This window comes from Talpa europaea (genome assembly GCF_964194135.1).
Source record: "Talpa europaea genome assembly, contig: HAP1_SCAFFOLD_162, whole genome shotgun sequence".
Classification (NCBI taxonomy): Eukaryota; Metazoa; Chordata; class Mammalia; order Eulipotyphla; family Talpidae; genus Talpa; species Talpa europaea.
In genome coordinates, this window is record NW_028167958.1 from 63,089 (window position 1) to 85,832 (window position 22,744).

Here is a 22,744-nt window from a genome sequence, read left to right on the forward strand (position 1 = left end):
CACACCTCTGGCCTGTACCCCAGCTCTTGCGTACATGAATAAATACATCTTTTTTAAAAAATGACCCACAGGTTTAGACATATACACGCTACAGTTTATGTCCAGCGGTAATCCCTGCATCTGCTAACTACACGCTCTCAGCCCTCGGAGGTGCCTTCAGAATTGTAATCACTCTTTGGAACCCCTGACCTTAGAGGGTGACCTTGTGTGGAGACCAGTTTTCCCGAGGATGGAATCAACCTGCTTGTGCCTTTTATAAAACGGGAGATTTCAGACCAAATGCTCTGAGGAAAAAGAATTTCAAGTTTCAACAGATATTATTTACTCTTTGACCAACCCCCACACACCGCACACCACGCACACCACACACACACACCCCACAGATGCAAAGTTAAGAAAACTTTGCTGGTGGGAGACAAAAGCCTGCCCACCCCTCCCAGGTGGACAATATCCTTTTAATATGTGCACTGGATTTGCCAGTTTTTTGAAAGTAATATGGCATCTAGCTTTCTCTTTGCTTCATTCAGCATGAGGCCTGGGGGCAGGGGCCGGGTCAGGGGCCTGGGGCCAGGGGCAGGGGCCCTGGTCTGGGGCCAGGGGCTGGGCCCTGTGCTGGGGACACACCTGCACTGTGGCTTCGCTGCTGCTCCCAGCAGGGCGGGAGCTCGGGCTTCACTACTTGGCTGCAGCGCACAGTCTGGGTTGAGCCTCTTGAAGGAGGTGACCGTGAGCTGTGGGCCGAACATGGCTCTGCCTGGGGGTCTACACCGGCAGGACCCTTGCTGGGTCGGCCACTGTCCACAGGGCAGCTGGGGAGCAGGCGGGGCTGGGGCCTGTCCCAAGTGTCCGTCTTGCCTTGGCGGCAGGCGGGTCAGCGCTTCACCCCGCGGCCCCCTCCCCACCCCGTCTTCCACGCACGGCTACCCAGGGCTGCCTCTCTGGATTGCGCCAGGGCTATTTTCAGGCAGAGGGAGAGAGGGCCAGCCCCTGCTGCCCACAGCCTTACTCGGCAGACCAGAGGAACACGCGCCGTCCTGGTCTGGGCGCCCCACACCGCTAAGTGCCTGGCCCTGGCCCCGGGCTCCCCGCTGCGCCTCGATCTGCTCTTCTGCAAGGAGGCCGAGAGCCAGCGACCTGGAATCATGCGGCTTCTCCTCCGGCCCCCTCTTCTCTTCTCTTTGCTGCAAATGAGCTCAGGTAATGGTCTCCCGGCCGTCCGGGGTCCCGCTGCTCCCGGGCAGGCTCCTGTGTTGTCTGGGGTGGGTGCCCCCTCTGGGGTTTCCCTCTGCACCCTTGTGATCTTCCCTATCAAGACCCAAGAGGCTTTTTTTTTTTTTAAGTTAAATATCAGCGTCATAAGCCAAGACACAGAGGCGTCTGTTCTGATACCAGAGGGAGGAGCCCCGGGGTCTGGGGAAGCTGTCGGGGTCAGAGTCACAGCCGGGCACTGTGGGGGGTCCCGGGAGGGGACTGAGCAGCCCCCTCGCCCATAGGATCCCCCAGGAAGCTGTGGCCTTAATGCTCCAGCCTGAGGGTCAGGCCCTCGTGGGCTCGTCGGCCCCCCGGCCACAGCGCTGAGACAGCCCCTCCCAGGCGAGCGCTCAGCCCCTCCAGACGAGAACTCAGCTGTCGCCAGCCGGGAACTGTCCCCACAGAAATCCCCAGTCACCAGCACAGGTAGAACCAGCACCAGCTCCCCCAGCCCCTCGAGCTGCTCCTGCTTCCATTGAGGCCTGCCTGGCTGCCTCAGCGGCCCTTGGGGAAGGGAGAGCCACCAGCCACTTCTCAGACCTGGCGTTGGGGGGGGTGGTGCCTGGAGCCACAGGCCCAGCAACTCCACGTTCCGTGTTTGGGTTTCTCGGGTCCTGACGGGGCATCTGCAGACCCGGCTCGGCCTCCCCTCCCCGCCCTCCCACGTAGGAAGCACCCACCAGGGGCCACTCTCAGCCTGCGAGTCCCCGGGGGGAGGTTTGGGGAGGTTTCTCTTCCTTCTTTCACAGCCACCAGCTGGGAATCTGAACTATTTCCAGCTTTCCAAGACCGAGACCCACCCTACAGAAGCAGCCTGTTCCCCAAATTCCCCTCCTCCCAGTGCATCACCTCACATCTGTCACCAGGAAGCCCGAGGACCTGGTGTGACAAGGAAACACGTCCTCCTGCAGCCACCCAGGGGCAGACATTGTTCCCATTTTAAAGCTAAGACCCAAGTTCCATGCGCGTGGCCCGTGCTGTGGGGGTGCAGAGAGGGCGCTGGGCTCCCTTGCCCCGTCCCGGGCCCACCGGCGGCTCTGTCCTGTCCCCCCACAGGGGACGTGCCGCCTGGCATCAAGGACGTCATCTGCCTCTTGTATCACGGGAACTGCCGGCTGGTTTTCTGCCACTCGGATGAGAAGAAGAGTGAGATCTGCTCGGAGCCCTGGAACCGGAGCTGCGTGCCCCTTGGGGGCCGGAGGAGGACAGCAGCAAGCCAGAGGCCAGTGGTGCTGCCAGGCCTGAGTGCCAGTTTCTGGGGGCAGGAGACGTGGGCCGGGGGCACGGGCGGCACACTCGGTCCTCAATACATTCACGGGGTGAGCCCAGCCCCGGGGAGCCTGCTGCTTTCTGACAATGTGCTTTGCCATTTTCTATTTTTTAAAAGATGCAGGATTTTTGTGAAGCTCCATCTCTGCCCCCTGCTCCAGGGAGTGTCTCTTACCTCCCTCAGGTGCGCTCTAAACTAGAGCCCAAGCTCTGAGGCGTCCCCAGGGAGGGGGTTGCTGCCAGACTCGCAGCCACACCTGCTCTCCTCACTGCCCCCACACAGCGGCCTTGGGAGCCTCAACCCTGTCCTTGGCTCCCCAAGTAACATGGCAACAGGCCACATGTCAGTAGGTTTTGTTGTTTGCAAATGCTTTCTCTTGGGTCCTCAGCTCACGCAATGATCTTGGGTGTGGCAGGAGGTCCTAGCAGTTGGGTTTTAGGCATGGGAGGGATATGGGAATAGAAGGGCAAACATCGGCCCAGTAGAAGGTCCACAGTGGGCCTCTCGGCAGGCTTAGCACCTTGCGGCCTGCTCTAGGTCACCTCCAGGCACCTGTGTCTGAACACTACGGTGCTGGCTCCGAAGATTCCTTGAGCTTTCAACCCAGCCTGGCTTTCCTCTGCTCAAACTCGTTGGCCCCGGGCCCATCAGCCAGCTGTCCCGAGCGGTGAACACCAGAGCAGGGAAGTGCAGAAGAGCCATACAAAGCCAGCGCGGATGTCTGAGATGCGAGCCGAGCTCTAGCCCGCACCTCTGGGCCTGCGCTGTGCTCTGTGCACAGCCTCAGTCCGCTGGCTCGGGACTGAGCTGGAGTCACTGCCGGCCGGGTGCTGGCTCACCCCTGCTGGTCTCCGGGACGTTGGCCTCTGTCTGGTTCCTCACTTGCTGTCGTTCATTTCCAAATGCGACCCGACGACTCCGCGGGCTGTCCCTGGAGCCCCCGAGCCCCTCCAGGGCTGCGGCCCGTCCTGGCGGGTGCCAGCTTCAGCGTGAGGGCCCCAGGGGATACGCGGCCGCAGAGCAAGTCCCGCAGGCTCTGCGCTTACCCAGCACCCAAGGGTCGTCCACAGAGGACAAATGAGAGACGGGGTGCCTGGGGGTGTCTGGGGGAGTTTGCGGGTGTCTGGGGTGTCCAGGGGCCAGCACTGCCCTTGATCTGAGCCTGATTCTTGTCCTGTGAAAAGGCCTCTGTGAGATGCAGGGGTCAATGGACCCCGGACAGAAGCCTCGATGCTGCTTCCCACTCCACCCCCTGAAACGTGGATCAGCTGACCCCATATCTGTAGCACCCATTTTCTCTGTTAAGGGCGGGCGAGCGGCCAGGCTGGTGGCCTCCAGGATGCCCAAGCCCAGGTGGCCGCGGCCCAGCTGCCCGCAATACCCGCACGGGCCAGCAGGGGGCGCGGCGCCGCCGCAATGCTGGCCAACGGGCGTCAGGCCGGTTTTTCAACTTTCCTTTTATGGTGTCTTTAATTCACATTTGTCTTGGCGCCCTAAGTCATATCCGTTTCCCAAAATATAGACTTTTCTTTCCCTTAGTGAAGTCACGTTGGTAGAGGACACAGGCTGCGGGTGGGAATCGTGGAGCATGACCAAGGCCCACAGCCCCAGCTCTGCCCTCCCTGCACCTGGTGCCTTCGCCTCCGCGACCCTCGGGCTGGTGACCACTCGCCGGCCCCACCGCCCAAGGGCTCTTCGGGTTTTGCTTGGTTCATCTGCTGGTTTGGCTCCTCCATTTCCCACGAGAAGGAAATCGCGCGGGATTTGGCGTGTCCCTCTGACATTTCCCAGAGAACCGCCCCCGGCCCGTCCATGTTGTGGCAAGCACCGGGGTCTCGCTCCTGTGTGTGTCCACCGGGTCTCACCCACTGCCCGGCCTCGGGCGCATACGCTGCGGCGGGTCTCGGTTGCTATAAATGCTGCCTCTTAAACACGGGGCACAAATGTCCCCTCAACTAGCCAGACTTGATTCTGACAGGGCCTTAAAGCCACTGGCTGAAGGGAGCAGCCGCAGGGGGTCCAGGCCAGCGCCTGCGAGGCTGAGTCCCCAGCGCGTCCAGCCTCTCTGGGCACCAGTCTAATGACAGCGCCGCCTTCGCTCACCCCGCGGTGGGAAACACAGTTTGTGAGGCCACTTCGGTCCAGCCCCAGGGGTCAGGACGTTTGTTAAAGCTTCACGCGCAGCTCTCGCTGGGAGCCAGGCCCGGCCTGCAGCTTGCCTGTGAACAGTGCTGCTTCCCGAGGCGGCCCAGCTCCGGAGTTTGGGCCCAAGAGCAAGAAGCCCAGCCCCGAGAACCCTCGCTGTACGGAGCTGGCTCGGGGCAGAGCCATGGGGTGTGCGCAGTGCAGGACCCCAGGGTGTCTGGCGAGTCTGGTTTGGAGCCGTGCCCTTTGCTGCCTCCCCACAGAGCCTCAGGCAGAACTGCCAGCCAAGGGCAAGAGGAAAGTGGGGTGGCGTCCACCCCAGAAGGCGGGGCTGGAGAGGAGGGAAAGGTAGTGACTGTGCTCCTCCCTCCCGTACAGTGTTGTGGCTGCTGCTGGGGCGCCATCCCCTTCGAGGACACAGGCATCTCTGCCCTCAAGGGCCCCAGGGCCAGGGCGCCAGTCCTGGGGATCTGAGCACCCTTCCTCTTGACTGCAGATAAGGGGGTAGAAGGATCCTCCCTGCTCACCCCAGGACTGCAGTGCTGATTCATGCAGTGTGAGAGCCCTTGGAGGGGTTAAATATTCCTGCTGGGACTGGATTTTGCTTCTGCTTTATAGCGCACTGTCCACCAGGCAGGTGACTTCCTGCAGGCCTGCGAGACTCTCCCTTCAGGGCTGGGGCCCCTGGTGTCGCCGAAGGGAGGAGTGGTGGCTGAAGGCTCTCCCGCCCAGCGGACACGCGTGCGGCCGCTCTCCAGGGTGGGTCTCTCATGGCTTCTAAGGTGAGCGCGTGGACTGAAGGCTTTCCCGCAGCGGCGGCCCTCGTGGGGTTTCTCTCCTGCGTGTGTTCTGCTGGGGCGCTGGAGCTCAGAGCCGTGATGGAAGGCCTCCCCGCAGAGCAGACGCTTGTGTGGTGTTTCTCCACTATGAATTCTGTTGTGCTGGCTAAGGCCAGAGCTTTGGCTGAAGAATTTCCCGCCCTGTGGACAGGCATCCTGCTTCTCTGCAGGGCGGATTTTCTCGTGGCTTCTAAGGTAAAAAATGACTGAACGCCTTCTCACATGCTCGGCATTTATAGGGTTTCTCCACAGTGTGAGTTTTTTCTTGCTGTTCACAGTAAGAGCTGTGGCTGAACACTTTCTCACGCGAATGGCGTGCATGTGGTCTGCACCTCGTCGTCGGGTCTGGGTGTTATTGTGGCTTCTAAGGTCAGAGCTTTGCAAACATTTGTGCCCACCTCAATGACAGTTACATGTTTTTATCTCCAGTGTGCATTGTCTTGTGTTTCTTGAGGTGAAGGTAAGGACGAAGGACTTCCCCATACTCGTGGCACTCACGTAATTTTCCTCTAGTTTGAATTTGTTTGTGTGGTTGAAAGGACAGGACCTTGCTGAGTGATTTTCCCTGCCCTGTTGTGATATGAGGCTTCTGCCCCACGCGAATTAAAACACGTTGATTGAACTCAGCTCTGTGAGTAAACTCGTCACCCACGTCAATGTGTCCAACGGGAGCCTCTGGAGTGAGACGTGGCTGTTTGGGAGAAGAGAAAAAAGACTCTTAGTGGTTTGCCAGCCTATGTCCTTGCCTTCATTTGTCCACTAGCAACCTGGGCGTGACAGTCTCTAGGGCTCGTCTCGCACACGTACTGGGTCACTCACCTGCAGGCAGACAATATTATCCTTTGAGATATTATATTCCTACCATGAGAAATGTTGATGCAGTTGACTGTATTTTTAGAACTGAGGTTTTGCCTTGAGCTCATTTATTTTGAGCTTAATTTCTTCACTGATTTCAAACTACCAAACTTTTCCCCAGAAAGTGCTTAAATCCAACTCCATTACACTCCTGCAGGCACCTTACCTTATTGCCGGATCTGCAGTTTGGATGATTAGGACTCACACCCACTTACCGTTGGCATGGCGACCCTTGCGTCCTTCTGGTTGTGTTGTGTTAGTAACACTTCTTCTCTGTTATGCAGACTTTCTCTCCATAACACAGTGACAGCTGTGACCTCCTTGGCCTGGGCCCGGACGGGGGTGGGGTCGGGTTGGGACCCGGCCTGCTGAGCAGGCACCTGGCAGTGTTAGTGTGACAGCACAGGCCATGTCCTCGTGGGACCTGATGCTCGGGGGTGACGGTGTTCTCAGTGCGCCCGTCTGTACCGCAGAGAGGAGTGTGGGCCAGTGGCACCCTGAGGCGCAGTAAACTGGCTGTCCTGCTACCCCAGAGACCAGGATCTTGGCCCCAAGTCCAGGCATCTGTGTGAGCCAGGCTGATGTAGCCCCAGCGCCTGTGGGCCCAGGCCAAGGGCGCCATCTCCTCTGTTTTATCTGTGAGTCACCCACTTCCTCCACCTGATTCCAGGTGCTGGGGCTGCAGAGGCCAGCGGACGCTCACGGCCTCCCAAGGGGACAGTCGGCGTCAGAGAACCCAGAAATCGGTGCTGGAGGCGCGGCAGGGAGGCGCCTGCGTGGAGCCGAGTCCGGGGCACCATGGCGCCTTCATGTCCATAACTGCTGCTCAGCATCAATTTTTACTCTTTCTTTTGCAGCAGAGCGGCGCAAATTCTCTTCTGCAGCCCCCGACCTTCACCTCAAAGGAAAGGCACTCCGCCTCGCAGCAGCCGTCCATCCACACACACTTCAGCTGCCTGTGAATCGCTCCCCTGGCTGAGGGCACAGAGCAGAGCCCTCAGTCAGCTGGTGAATCATTACTGGAAGGCGAAATCACGTCCTTGGGGCCAAGCTCAACCATCCACCCCCCAGGGCTCCTGACACAGGGGATGGATTTAGAAGTGAGACGGGGCAGACGTCACCCGAGCAGTGAGGCCTGAGTGCACCAGGCCGTGCCCACGCTTGTCCTCAATGAGCAGAACCGAACCCCCGCCGCCTGCCATGGCCGTGTCTGGGGTGCATAGAAGCAGAAGGAGACAATGTGCTTCCTAATCCCAATGAACAAATCTTTCCAGTCAATGACAATGTTCCACGTCTCCCAGGGAACAGTCCCGTGGGAGACGGCCATTGGCTCCCTGGGAGGATCGGCCCCGTGTGCTGGCGTCTGTGCTGCGCCTCTTTGGGGCACAGAGATGATACAGGAAGACGCTGGGCCATCAGCGTGCTCTGCAGAGCCGATGGGAACGTCTCCGCGTGTGTCAGAAAAGCTGGCGTTTGCACGTTTGGAACAGGCAGCAGCCTGCTCCGTGCCAGCCAGAGGGAGCTGAGACTGGGCCGAGGAGAGCCGAGCCTGTTCCCATGCACTGGTTTGAGATGGAGTCTGGGGAGGGGCGGGAGGAGGCGCGGGCAGCATCCATGCCCCTCCCCATTGTTCTGCCACCAGCCCTGCTGGGGTGGGGGGGCGCCACCAAGTCCCCCCGCACCCCCACCCCGGCGATCGCCTTCCCTTCCCTGCCCTCCTGACCAGATGCTCAGATCTACAGGGTCTGAGATCTACAGGGCAGATCCACAGCCTGCAGGTTTTGTCTTGTTCCAACCCCGGGACCTTTTTAGAACCCAGGAGAGTCCATATCAGCAGGAAGGACGCATCTACCATCAAGGCAATGGTAAGTCACATGGGGAGTGACACTAATCATTCAAATTAGAGACATGGCAGTAGTATGTTAATAAGTGAATCTATTATCCAAAAGTACATTAAGTTGAGATTTAACTCTCAGCAAAACATTTTGGATAGTATGAGTTTAGTGAAAAAATTAATGAGCTCAAAATTATAACCCGAGATATTAAAAAAATATGGACAACTACACACTGTTCCTATGCCAGGTCTTTGCCTAGTTTTTTTTTTTAAAGATTTATTTATTTATTTATACAAGCACTGGTACAGTCAGAAGCGCAGGAGGGTGAGAGAATCCACCAGAGCCAGAGCGGGGAGCAGAGCAGGCAGAAGGACCGAAGTACACTGCTGAGGGGAGCAGCGGGCGGCAGGAGAGGTCTGCGCGCCATGTGGGAACCCTCCTCCGGTGGCCGGGGAGCAGCCGGGGATGGAACCGGCGCAGCAGAGGCTAAGGGCAGCTTCGCAACCCAGCGCTCAACCGCTGGGCCACTGGGGAGGCCCCTTTGCCTATTCTTTGAAACACAATGACGCCTTCAAAATCAGTCTACAAGCTGCAGTTAGGATGCTGCAAAAACGTGTGCAGGAGGGAAATGCAACTCGTTAGGAATTAACACTGGAATGATTTTAATTGAAGGGCATCACTAAATGATTTTATATATATATATATATATATATAATAATGAATGTATGGATGTATATGGAAAACCATTAATAGCCTTTCCTCTCCTTCCCAAAAGCAGATTCCCTCTGAATGTAAAAGTATGGGAGATTCCCCATAGTGCTACACACTGAACGAACATTTATCGGCTCCCACAGAAAAGAAACCCTGTATCAGCAAGCAGTGTCGGAAATCCCTTGGTGGCCGGCCATGCCTTCATAAGCACAAGCACATTCACAGTCAAGGTAAAGCCTGTGAAAGCCATCTGTGCGGGAAAGCCTTCAGTACCTGCTCCAGTCTGAGACGGCACGAGATGACTCACGCTGGAGAGAAACCTTAGGAATGCCGCATCTGTGGGAATGCCTTCATTCAAAGCTCTGACCATAGAAAGCACAATCTGACTCACACTGGAGAGAAACCGTATGAATGTCCCCTGTGCGGGAAAGCCTTCAGTCAGTCCTCTAACCTCAGGCAGCATGCAAGAACGCACACTGGAGAACAACCGTGTGAATGTCACCTGTGTGGGAAAGCCTTCAGTAAGTGTTCTGCCCTTCGACGACATGGGGGAACTCACACTGGAGAGAAACCATATGAATGTCATCAATGTGGGAAATCCTTCAGTCAGTGTTCTGCCCTTAGACGACATGAGGGAATCCACAGTGGAGAGAACATGAGTGCTTTTAGTGAATATTCTGACCTGAGATGACATACAATGATGATTCATTATATTTAAGAGACGGCAACCATAGCTTTAATGTTGAAACACACCAGAAGTCTCATACACTGAAGGGATACTGCAACTGATGTGGAAGATCCTCTAGTCTTCCTAACTTGACATATGCACATGTATGTGGCCGTGAATACACACGTATGACATCAAAACCTTCAGTCATTGGCCTGACCTTCGATGACCTGAGAGAACTCCTACTGTACATAGAAAGAACGAGGTTGTCTTCAGCAGCAGTTGTAAGTTTGAAAAGTAATAGAGGATTGACACAGGTCAGACCGCCTGGGAGTGTCATCCTTGTGAACAAATATTCAGCCAAGCACCAGTCACGTATGCACAACAAAGCTCAGTGAACGAGTCACTGCTAACCCAGGATTTGAGCGATGAATGTGCTTGAGGATTAACAGGCAATTCACACAGAAGCGATTCAATTAAAAGCCAACAGAACCCTTATTCACAGAGCCATTCTGTGGCACATAGGAGGAGTCAGATTGTACAGAGCACTCAGTGTCACGAAAGAAGGTTCTCAAACCAAGGAGACGGTAGTCCAAAAAACAAAGTGGAGAAAACTTTAGCTAGATTTCACATCAGATAACGAAATCTAGGAGAAAAATACTCTCAGAATCTTTTAATATGCAAGTTAGAAATAATTAAGAATAACCATAATTTTACAGGGAAAGGGTGACGTCGCCAAGGTAGTCAAATGGTCTGGGAATACTGAACTAATGCTGGGAGTATGCAAAATTTTGTAAGAAATTAAAGTTTGCAATAGATTTGTAAAGATGTGAGTAAACCATGTTGCTAAGAAAGTCGGGTGAGCTGAAGTTCTGCTTGTCCTTATGCAGCTGTAGACACCTGTTTAGGTCTGGGCTCCGCGGCACGTGGGCTGAAGTTTTAGCCCAACTCAGAGTCTCTCCCAGCAGCTCCTTCCACACACCTCATCCCCACGCATCCTCTCTCCTCACTAACATAGTGCGCTCCGTCCGCGGCCTGCGGGTGACACAAGATCCCTCACCCCGTGCTTGGTTGCTCCAGTGTGCCGTGGCCCTGGCTTGGCGAGGTCATGTGGGGGAAGTGCCAATGACACTGATGTCCACCACTGCGTCAGCGCCAGCCCCGTCTCTGTGGGGACGGTTACAGACCAGAGGCACGGGTAGCTCAGCACTTCCAGGCCACAGAACACTCCTTGAAATTCTCCATGAAGCCTCTGAGTTGGGCTAAGTGGGGCCAGGAGTTCATCATCCCATGACCACATCCAGTACCTTGACTGGGTGAGTCCTGAGCTCCGCACCCAGTCAGCTCCCCGCCAGTGCTTTCTCCTTCCACAGCAGCTCTGCCGAGAGCACTCAGGCAAGCTGAACCCCCTAAGCTATCCCACACCACAGAAGCCCGCAACGTACTGCAGAATGAAAGTTCTCACAAAGGAATTGCACATGTATTCCCTTTGATGAAACCTAAAATCTGAACTCAAGCCTCAAGGGGAAATGCTTCCAAGAGAGAACTCAGCTGGCGTGTGCTCTCCCCAACTGCCACCGTCCCCACTCACACCCAGAGGCACTGTGAGTGAACACAGTCTTGCCTCCAAGTGATACCTCACTGTTTTCAAACCCCCCGCCCCCCAAGCGATTCTATGGTGCAGAGAGGGTGGAAACAGTCATGTGAGGAGGAGGAACTAAAATTCAACCTTCTGGTATCTTGGCTGGAGAGGCAGAGACAAGAGAAGTGTGAAGAAGGGCTCAGGGAACAAATAAGTCCAGACCCTGGAGACACACCTCATGGGTTCTCATTTCCACCGTCACAGTCCAGGAGATGTTACTCAGTCTTTTTGTGACTCAGTTTATTCAACTCTAAGGTGGAAATGAGCTGAGTACTTCATTCTTGGCGTGGCTACGAGGCCACTGCCGTGGACCAGAGGCCCTAGATGGCTGCGGGCAACGGACACTTCTGTCAAGAGAAGGTAGATCCCCCTTCTGTGTTCCTGCCCCCAGGGAAACGGACAGTAAGAAGCGAACCTCTCAGTTTAATTGGCAACAGCTGATAATGATCAGGCGCTGACAGTTAGCACCAGGCTTTCCTGGCCGGGAATCCCCGGGACGTGCCTGTGGCTTCAGTTGCCTTCCGGGTTTTCTGAATTTGAAACAAGATTTTAAAGCCAAATTGCTGTCTGCTTCCCATCAACAATTGTGTTCAGGTCTGTTAACCTTTGGGGGGGTTCATTTATGTAGCGTTCTATTTCTTCCTTCCCCCCTGCACCCCGCCTCCCGTGGGCCCTGGTCCCTCCCCTCCCCCGTACCTGGGGTCCCTCCGGGTGCCCAATTCATCGCCCAGGAGCTTTTTAAAAGAGGCTGATCAAGGCACCCTCCTTGGAAATACCCTGGTGTGCCCGTTTGTTTTTGTTTGTTTGCTTTTGTTGTTTGTGTTTGTTTTGTTTGTTTTTGTTTGTGTTTGTTTTTGTTTGTTTGATTTGTTTGTTTATGCTAGTTTTTGTTAGTTTTTGTTTTTGCTTGTTTTTGTGAGTGTTTGTGTGTTTTTATTTGTTTTTGTTCTGTTTGTTTGTGTTTGTTTTTGTTTGTGTTTGATTTTTAGTTTTTGTTAGTTTCTGTTTGTTTTTGTTAGTGTTTGTTTTTGTTAATTTTTGTTAGCGTTTGTTTTTGGTTTTGTTTTTGCTTGTTTTTGTGAGTGTTTGTGTTTGTTTGTTTGTTTCTGTTTGTTTTTAATTTTTTCATTAGTTTGTTTTTGTTAGTTTTTATTAGTTTTGTTAGTTTTTCTTTGTGTTTTTGTTTGTCTATGTTTGTTTTCCCTTGTTTGTTTTTCTACATTTGTTTTTGTTTGTTTGTTTTGTGGGAACCCCCCTCCACCCCCGCCAGAGGAAGGAAAACTAACCTGCTTTGCAGAGGCTGCCGGCTTCGCAGCGGGGGAGGCCCTATCAGATTTCCTGTTGATAGACAGCATAAGCAACTGTGCTTTAATTCTGAAACTTTTTTCTGATATAAATGAGCAAAGTAAATAAGTATGTGTGGGAGAGACGGTGTCTCACTCCAGAATTACGAGGCCCGGCGTGGAAGGGAGCAGCAGCCCACACCTGGGCCCCGAGTGCAGGCTTTGGCTATGGCCCAAAAATGATCTGATCACTTCCCCCGCTTTTCCAATGACTTTTGGTCCCCAGAATGGAGCACCCATGGCCTTGATCATTGATTTCTGCAGAATGAAAGCAGCAAAACCAGACAGGTGCACACTAGGGACAAAGGTATGGACATTCTAGTCACGAAGGACACCCCATCTTCAGCTCCCGATCCTCATGACACTACTCAGAACTTTTACCATGACAAATATCATCACAAAAATTATATGTCTTAGTAGTGTGCAAAAGCATCTGCAACAAATGATAAACACATTCTAATTGAAAAAACAATGGGCACACACATGTCCGTATGGTACATTTGATCTTTATTCATCTTTTGGGAAGGATAAGGTAACTTTCCCAAATCACTCAAAATCATTTTCCCTCTTGCCAGAATTCACTATGTTAATTTTATCGCAGGATTCAACCCCTCCATCTAGTCCTAGATAGCCCTCCCACCACCCTCATTCCCTTCTTCACAGAAAATGAGGGGCTACAGGCAATGCCTGCTATCAGAGAACTTAGAAGTATGCCAAGAACGCCACTCCCGGAAAACACAGCAGGCAGGTGCCCCACCCCCAAGGGTGACCCCATCGGAAGTGCTGAGGGTGTGTGATCCTTGCAGGAAAGGGACACAACTACCACTAGTCATACCCTGGGGCCTTGCTTCAGGGAGCCCTGATGTTTCTCATCCTCACCCCACCACCCACTCTGCTCTGGCATCTCTAAGCAGACTAAATTCTATCAGGAACTGAACTCCCACGCTGCCTTCAGGAACCACTATGGATCTCTCTCTCAACAAGTCTTCTCAGAAGGTTCAGAAGGTAGAAATGCTTTGTGCCCCTTGGGGGCCCTCAGCTGTACCATATCGTTTTGGACACAAACTGTTAATTGAAAGCAATGTACATGCTACATTAAACAGTGTTGTGAGTTCACAGAGAACAGGCGCAGGAGAAGGCACCCCATGGTGACTCCATGCACTGGCTCCTGAGGCTCAGGTCCTTCCAGGATGGAGCGCGCTGCCTCCTGCCCGGGGGCACGCCCAACTTGCTAGGTCCAGGTGTCCGTCACGGGTGCCGGGAGGCTCTCCTGCTCCCGCCTTGTACTCCACGCTGCGGGAGAGCGACTCGTTGGATGCAGAACAGTTTTCCATTGGGGACAGCTGAGTAGCTTTGCAGTAAAACTCATCCTAGGACAAGGCTGAGTGTGCTGTGTGGGCCACCTGCGCCCAGCCCGGGGCGCTGCCATTTCTTCCCCCGCCACGGTTGGAGGATCAGGTGCGACCAAAACTAGGGAACCCCGTGCCAGGAGTGGGATTCCATTGGGCTCCTGCACCTGGCCCACACGGAGCTGGGGAGCGCTTGGGAATCCCACTTCTGCTGGGCAGGGGAAGGAGCAATCCGGGGTCCTGTCCAAGGTGCTGAGGGTGAGGAGCACTGGGTTTGGGTGGCTCTGGCGGGGTGGGTCTCCCCTGGGACACGCAGAATGCTGGGTGTTCATGTGCTCTTGTCACCTCGGCCTGGACGACCGGGGATGGGTGTCGGTGTCTAGAAGGCAAGCAGGACCCTCTGGGCCTTCCTGTTCTTCCCCTTGGTGGCTCTGGTTCTTCCTCCCATGCCAGGGGCTCTGCCCATGGGGGCTGGCCCTTGAGCAGCATGTGCCCAGGCTGAAAGCTGCGGCTGGCCAGTGTCGCACTGGGCAGGACCCGCTCTGGACCCCGCGGGCTGTCTGGGCCGGTGGATCACGACCGCGTCGGCGGGCAGGGCACGGTCCACCTCCCTGAGCTTGAGGGCAGGCTTGGGTCGCTCGTGCTCCTGATGCTTTCTCCACTGGTCCAAGGTGACCGGCCGGGTCGGGGTCTCTCGCGCAGGCTCCTGGGGCTCGGGGACCGCAGGAGGCCTGTCTCCCACAGGCTCCCGATGGGCCTCAGGGAGCAGGTCCACACCTGTGGTGGTCAGCGTTGAGGGTGGCCCACCAGGTGAGTCCTGCTCGCTGGCCCTGTCCAGTTCCTTCTTCTGGATGTAAAAGAGCACGTAGGCCTGTTGGCTCAGGGCTGAGGAGACATTGCAGGAGGTGACCTGAGAGTCGTCCATGCGATACCACCGGTCCTTCCCAGGCCTCACGTAGCAGAAGTAGTGTCCCTGGTGACACCCCCAGCCTGCGTGCACCAGCACCGCATAGAGTTCGTACTCCAGGGCCCCCGCCTTCTGCTCGGACAGCAAGGCCTGCAGGTCCAGGCGCTGTGGGTAGCGCACGGGCTTGGCCACCTTGCCGCCTGTGGGGCCGCCGAAGCGCTTGAGCATGAGGATGAGGACCTGGGGAGGGGCATGCAGAGCCAGCGTCTTGGCGGCGGGCCCCCTGTCGCCACAGGCAGCGCAGTGGTATGCGTCGGGCCCGACCAGGCTCTCCGGCTTCACCAAGTCCTGCAGAGCCTGCTCCACGCTGTCGGCGGCCTGGATGTCCAGGGCGATGTCCAGGTAGGGCTCCAGCGTGGTGGAGACTCCGCAGCAGCGCACGCACTGGATCTGGGACCTCCAGTAGCCCCCGAAGAGCCGCCGCACCAGGGTGCTGTCCTGGGGCTGTGGGTGCGCGGCCGCCAGCTCGCTCACACACCCGCCCTGCATGGCGCCCACGGTGGCCATCAGGAACTCGTGGGCATCTTCCTGGCGCCAGGCATGGAAGCCGGCGAGCAGCTCCTTCACGGGCGACACCACCTCCCCGGGGTGCAGGAGGGCGCGGGAGACGTGCGCCCGCATGGCGCAGAGCGTGCAGGACAGCCGCCGGCGGCAGGAGGGCGCGCGCGGCCGAGACAGCAGGTAGCCGGCCAGCGGGGGCGTGTAGGTCAGGCACTGCAGGGCCGCGTTGGCGTAGCAGGTGTTCCCCAGGTTGCGCAGACCGGCCCCCACCTGGCCGGGCCCCAGCCGGCGCCCGAGGCGGCCCTGGCAGCCTGTCGTCTCCGCAGGCCCCGGGGCCATGCCGCGCGCGCCTGGCCGGAGGGACGAGCGGCTTCTTGGAGGGGAGGCAGGTCAGCCCTCCCGGGTCCCCGCACCTGGTCCAGAGGCTGCGAGCGCGTCCAGTCCTGAGGCCGAAGCTCCGAGTCGCGGCGAGGTCCGGAGTCTACCCTGCCGGGGTCAGGAAGAGCCGCTGGACGATGCGCGCGTCAGGACCGCTGGCTCCGAATGACCTGCAGGCCCGGCCCGGGCCCCTTTTATAGCCCCTGGCCCCGCCCCGCGACGAGGCCCCGCCCCCGACCCCCACCGGTCACCGGCCTGCTGGGCAGCGCTGGGCGTGGCCCTTCCGGGCCAGCAGCTCCCCGGGGAGTCCGGCGCTGGGTCACACCCCCCCCCTCCAGTCTGCGGGGCCGGACCTGGCACAGGTGCAGTCTGACGAGGCACTCAGCGCCCCAGCTGCCCACGGCTGGACAGGGACAGTCATCAGGCCCCTTCCGACCCCCTCAGCGTCCTGGGCTCGGGACCCGAATAGGGCTGGGGACGACAAATTGCGGCTCGGACCCTCCACTGGCGTCACCCCACCTGCCCCCGCATGTCAGAGCAGCATCAGCACGAGCTGGCAGGGACAGGAGAGAGTCAGAGAAGCCCGGAGTTGGCTCCGGACACCTGTGGGGCTGGTGTGACTCCTCTGGCCGGGGCGCAAAGGGCAGGAGCAGACTCTCGGGGAGCTCGCAGGACGCCCCGCTGCACTCAGGAGCAGCCCGCGGGATGGACACAGGCGGCTACATCATTCATTCCCAAGGATTCGGGATTAAAAAATATCTTCAAGGGAAGCTGCACACTCAAGACAGTCGTGACGAGGTTTCTCTGATCGGGTCCCAGGAGGTCCGGACGCCGAGCCGAGGGCCTGGCCTGGGCCTGCGAGGTGGGAAGATGCAGAACGGGTGTTGGGGAGACAGAGCCCCTCGGGGCCCGCCATCCTCACAGTGGGGCGGGCGCTGGCCGGGACAGACAGGATCCACTCAGTGTCCACCGCGGGCCCCGGGAGGCCCCTGCAGCCGGAGGTGCTGGGTGTGGCCACATGGCCCGGGGACGCCTGAGCCACAACCCCTGCCCCAGGGGTGAGGGGCAGTGATTGAGGGAGGGAGGCACAGCGATCCCTGGAGAGGCCCCAGGGCGTGACCTCTGGCACCTGCTTCGGGGAGTGGCCCCCGGGATATTGCCCTCAGAACCGGGATGTGGCTGGGGGGATGTGGGGGGGCTGGGCTGCCGCCATTCTGTGGAGGGCTCGGGTTAGGGCGGCGCTGTGGCCCGGGCTGTCCCCCCGTGGGCGCTGGCAGGAAGGAAGTGGGTGGGCAGGCAGCCCTTGGGTCCGCACCCCTGGCAGTGGGTCACTTTGATCTCTCTAGGCTTCAGAAAATGAACGACCCGAACTCCCTGAAATCTGGCCGAGGCCCCGCGTCCTCTCGGGCTTCCCTTGGGGGGAAGCAGCGTCGGCTCTGCCCAGCCCCACTGCAGCCCCCACCCCTAGACCCGCGCGCGCTCAGGAATCCGGAGCGTGTCCCCCTCACCCCGGGGCTCCGGGGCGCGCCCAGGTGCGCCCGTCCCAGCAGGCGCCTCATGACCGTCGGGGGGTGAAGACAGAGGTCAGCCCAAGCCCCACTGAGCTTTCTCAGGGCGCCCTGGATGCCTAGGGCTGGGGGGTCGTGCGTGCCCAGGGAGAGGGTCACCCGGCGCCAGACTCCCCTGGAGATGCCAGCCCGGAGAGGCCACGCCCAGCGCTGCCCAGCAGGCTGGTGACCCGGGGAGGGGGGGTCGGGGGCTTCAGGGCGAGCGGGGCCAGGGGCTATAAAGGAGGCGCGGGCCGGGCCTGCAGGTATTTGGATCAACCCCGGCCCGTCCCAGGAGGGGTGTCGCTGGGGATGGGGCAGCGTTGGGTGGCCCAGGTGTGTCCCCTGACTTTCCTCTTCCATCGCACCCTGTGCTGCGGGGGTGGTATGCGAGGGAGGCGGCCAGTCGCTATGACAGGTCCTGGGCATGACGTGCCGACGAAAAGGGGGGCCCTGGGGAAGGGGGGCGCTGTGTCCTCACTAGCCCGGCCCGGAGCTGGGAGAGGGCCTGGCTGGCGCCGGGCTGTCCTGCTGCAGCCGCGAGATGGCTGCGCCCGGCTGGCGTCCCGCCCCTTCCCTCCCACCCCGGCTCCTCAACCCCGACGTCCTGAGCCACGGGGACCCCGTGACAGCGGGGGAGACAGACCCCGAGGATTCCCGGGCGTGCGCTGGGGCTCCCTCAGGGGGCTGGCTGCCCCCGGGCCTCCAGAGCGCTGGAGCCGCGGCCGCGGGAGCCGCCCTGTCCTTCCCCTGCCCAGCCTGGGGCGGCCAGCACCGGGCAGCCTCCTGCTGGGGGCTGGACTCTAATAAGACGGTGTCTCACCAGCTCCTCTTCACTCTCAGTAACACACTCTTGTGTGCAAATGAGTGAGTGTGGGGGGATGTGTGCCAACGCACTCGCGACGCGTGGAAGGTAAAGCCCGACACAAATTTCACTTTCAAAGACTTTACTAAGAGCAGGAAACTGATTCGTGTTCCGCTCAAAACAAGCGGGGGAAGGTGCCCGACGATAATTCGGCCACCACCATCCCGGCCACATGTCAGCGCGGGGTGGGGGGCAGGGGCAGGGCGCCCTCCGCACGCCCTGGGCCCACCCCAGGGACTCCCCCAGATTCACACAGTGAAGCCCAGGCTGGACCCGATTCTGCTTCACCCCACAGGGAAGCCAGAGAGACCCTCCCTCGCCCAAGCCCAGGGCACTCAGGCCCAGTGCTCCTCCCCCTCGGGGTCCCTGCCCAGGTGCAGAGTTGGGGTGACCACGCCCCCAGAAAGGTGTCAAGGGTCCTGCTCAGAGGCCGCCCTTCAGCGTCCCTCGTGCTCCCCACCCCCACCCGCCCTGCGGTGGCAGCTCCTCCAGGAGAGCGATTCCTACGGGCCCCCCCAGGATGGCCGGGTCCTTGGCCTCGGACACGCACAGACGGCGTCAGAAGGGGGAGACCCCGCGGGGGCCCTGGGGTCCTCTGGCTGCCGGAATGAGGGCCTGCCGGGGGCGGTTTTGGGCCCAGACTCTTAAGGGTCTCCACGGGGAGCTGTGCGGGAGGGAACGGGGGCGCTGCGAGATGTGCTGCTCGGAGAAGAGAGACGCGAACCCGCGTGCGTTTCAGGGCACTTTATTAATAGACGAGACTGGGGCGCAGGCCCCCGACGGCTGCGCTCCAGGAAGAGCCAAAGGCACAGGGAGCCCCCATCCCAGGCCGCAGACAGGAGCCTCGCGCTCGCGGTGGGTGAGCAGAGTCTGCAGTAAACCCACCCACGAGGGTGCGGGGCAGCGAGCTGTGGCGTCCCTGGGTCCCCGCCTGTCATGGGGCATCCTCGGGGCGCCTGCAGGCCAGGGTCCGCGGCCAGGGCGTCTCAGTCCCCATCGCTGTCCTCAGAGGAGGAAGACACCAGGAGATCCTCGTGGAGGACGCTGCGCGGGGCAGGCGGGCGGCGCCCTCGGGGCTGGAGCGGGTGGGGGAGCTCTGCGGCGGAGGGGGCGGGGGGCAGGCGGCCTTGAACCTGCAGCTCCACTGGCCGTGCTGCCGTCTGCTGAGGACCAAGGTGAGGGCCGGGCGGGGCGGGCTGCAGGGCCGGGAGTCTGGGCGCTCGGGGCCGTCGGCAGGGCGCGGGGGCTCAGCGCTGGGGGCCGGGGCCCCCTGGGTGGCCAGCGGGGCTGTGCAGGACCCATGTTCCGGGAGGCCTGGTGGGGGAGGCAGGGTTGGCTCAGGCCCCACGTCTGCGTCCTCACTGTCCTCCTGGGGGTGCTGGGCCGGGCCCAGCCGGGCTTTCTTCGGGGGCTTCTGTGGAGCAGGACTGGGGGCGGCTCTCTTGCCTGGGGCCTTGGGGCTGATGGAGGAGCCCTGGGGCCCCCACTTCTGGGCAGGCTGATGGTGGGAGCCTGAGGGGACCTCGAGGAGATTGGGGTGTGTCCAGGGGTGGGGGCCGGGAGCCAGTGTCTGATGCAGAGCGACACCCCGCGGTGTGTCCAGAGAAGGGGGCCCAGGGGAGGGAGCCCCGCCCTGCATCTCCCTCATGGCGGCGGGTGAGAAGCCCCCCTGGGCGGGCCGGCCGCTGGGACACCCCTGGACGCCGCTGCGTGTCTTCTGTGAGCTCGCGGGCGGCCGTCCCCAGGGCAGGTCCGGGCCGCGCTTCTGGGTGGAGTGGACAGGCAGGGGCCGGCTCGGGTGCTGTGGGGACACGAGGGAGAGGGACCTGAGCTCCCCCGCGCTCCGGTCAGCAGCGCAGGGGCGGCGCGGGAGCAGGGACACTCACCCGCGCGTCGTCCCAGGGGGCTACGGCTGCCCGCCCGCCCTGGGCCGGGCCCGGGGTGCTCCTGGGAGGCTTCTGCGGGAGGGCGCCCCGCTGCTGCTCCTGCCTGCGGGGAGAAACGCCGTTAAGCAGAGATTCCTGGGCCTCCCCGGTGGCGCAGCGGTTGAGCGCTGGGTTGCGAAGCTGCCTGCGGCCTCTGCGGTGCCGGTTCGATCCCCGGCTGCTCCCCGGCCAGCGGAGGAGGATCCCACATGGTGCGCAGACCTCTCCTGCCACCCGCTGCTCCCCTCAGCAGTGTACTTCGGTCCTTCTGCCTGCTCTGCTCCCCACTCTGGCTCTGGTGAATTCTCTCACCCTCCCGCACTTCTGACTATACCCAGTGCATGTATAAACAAAAACAAACAAACAAATATAATAAATAAATAAATAAAAACATGCCTCTATAAAAAAAAAAAAAAAAGCAGAGATTCCTGCGCCCACGTGGGGGTGGGCAGTGTCCCCCCTCCATCCCCGGCTCCCGGGATGGTCAGGAAGGCCCTGGCCACCCCACTGTCCTCCCGCCTTGGAGCTTCTCCCCAGTGCTGGGCGCCCACGGACTCCCTTTGGACCCCCCTGAACCCCCTCCCCGTGCTGTCCACAGGTGCAGGTGCCCTTTGCCCCCCTCACCCGCGTGGGCCCCCAGGAGATCAGGGGCCCCTGAGCATGGAGGCCGGAGGATCCCGGCCTGTGGCGCTGCCCCCTCCACCTGTGCTGGCCCGGGCCTGGCTGTGCCCACAGGGGAGGGGTAGGTCACAGCGAACTTGACCGTGAGCTGGGGGACCCGCCAGCTGCCCGCAGGTACCTACCTCAGTGCCCGTGCAACCTCCCGCACGGTCCGGGTGCCAGTCTGGGGCTTCCGTGCCAGGTGCCCGTACCACGGGTTCCGGTTCTCCTTGCCTTGCAGGGAGCCCAAAGCCTGGGGCGCCAGGGCCCCCTGCCAGCACCTTATGGGGAACCTGGGGCTGGCGGCCTTGTGCCCAAAGGCTCCGCAGTCCTTGCACTTCACCTGCGGGGAGGAGGGACACGGGGTCAGGGCCTCGCAGTAACATGCAGGGGCAGGGATGGGGAGGGGGCTGTGGGGGGCAGGGTAGGCAGAGTGGGGGCCTCCCCTGGGGTCTGAAGGAGGGGCTGGAGGGGAAGGGAGGGCGCAGGTGGCTGACCGCACTAGGCACCGGGGCGAGCGGGGGCTACCGGTGCAGGGACAGGGGGAGGAGCTGACTGGGGGTGCGGGGCCTGCCCTGGAGCACCTGGCGGTGCTGGGGCGGGGGGGCCTGAGCTGTGCAGACAGCATGAGGGGCGCCTGCCCTGTGCTCGACCTGGTGGGCCCGACAAGGTCCTGAACTTACCCGAGGATCCTCCTCCACTGTTGGGGGTGCTGTCTGCTCCCCGGGTCCTGCCCGCGGGGCCATCCCTCTCTGGGTGCTCACCGGGCAGAGGACCCCAGCTGGGCTGGACCTTCCCGCCATCGGACGGGCTGCCTGGAGCTTCATCCCGCTGTCCCCGGGCCCGACGGTGGGTGACCTGGACAAGAGACAAGGCAAGTGTCAGTGGGCTCAGGAGCTCCCGCCTCCTCCGCCACAGCCTCTGCCTGGGGTGAGTCCTGGACACCGGGGGCCACAGGACTTACCTCAGGGCCTCTCCTGCCCACCCTGGGGGCCCTCACAGCCCCTCCCCCTGCACTTCCCGACCCAGGACTCACCACCGCCCTCCCCCGCCCCGTTCCAACCATCTCGGTGCACAGGTGCCCGTGAGTGGGAGCCCAGCCCAGGCGGCAGCACAGCAAGCCCTGCCACCCCACAACCCCCTTGGAGTCTGTGCCAGGGAGCCAGGAGGGTCCCCTGGCAAGGCTGACTCAGCCTCGGGGCACAGTGCTTGAGGGTAAACCCCTCCTGCCCCCACTGAAAACACCCCTCACCCCTCTATCACTGCCTGCGCCATCAGAGGACCCCCGAGAGGGGGAACTCACCTGAGGCCACGGGGCTGCTCCGTGGGTCAGGAGATGCTCGGGTGGGGCTGGACCAGGTGCACTGTCTGTGGGCAGCGTCCTGGAGGCCGGAGCAGGTGGGACTAGGCAGGTTTGGTCCCAGGCCTGCCTTTTATGCTGTCCCTGGGGTCACGTGACCCAGCGGGTCTTCCCTCCCATCAATCACTGCCCCTCACCCCTGTGCAGGTGGTTGTGGACATACCCAGCCCTTCCGGCTGCAGGTGCCTCCCGGGGGCCTGTGGTGGACACTGAGTGGACTCCTGTCTGTCCCGGCCAGCGCCCGCGGCCCTGTGAGGATGGCGGGGGCCCCCGAGGGGCTCTGACTCCCTGGGCCACCTGCTTCTATCGGGGAGTGCTCGTGGGTTGGTCATCCTGGGAATGAGACTCTTGCTACTGGAAAGACGGAGACCATCGTGGTGATGTCCTGGGAGACGTTCCCCTGGGTACCAGGGACGGTGTCAGGGGACAGCACTTCCCAGGCTTTGGCAAGATCATGGGGCCCTTTTAGCGAGTTTCCTTTGGCCTCGCGCCGCGACACAGTGTGTGTCGTTCCAGACGCTCCCAGGGGCGCTGGTAGTTTGGGGGCTTTGTCTTAGTTGAGTACAATTTGCAGGACTGCGCGGGGCACCGCCTCTGTGGCTCGGCCGGGCAGGGCTCCCTGAGCGAGATATGA

The 22,744-nt window shown here is 60.1% G+C and overlaps 1 protein-coding gene across 1 annotated transcript; it reads right to left on the minus strand.

Moving 5' to 3' along the window:
- Positions 1–14,286: 14,286 nt before the first annotated feature.
- LOC311188082 (ubiquitin carboxyl-terminal hydrolase 17-like protein 6) lies at positions 14,287–15,714 on the minus strand (the record flags this gene model as incomplete). Its single annotated transcript, XM_084259848.1, has 1 exon — positions 14,287–15,714. One exon carries the CDS (start codon positions 15,712–15,714, stop codon positions 14,287–14,289), a length of 1,428 nt encoding a protein of 475 aa, XP_084115974.1.
- Between the last annotated feature and the right edge of the window lie 7,030 nt (positions 15,715–22,744).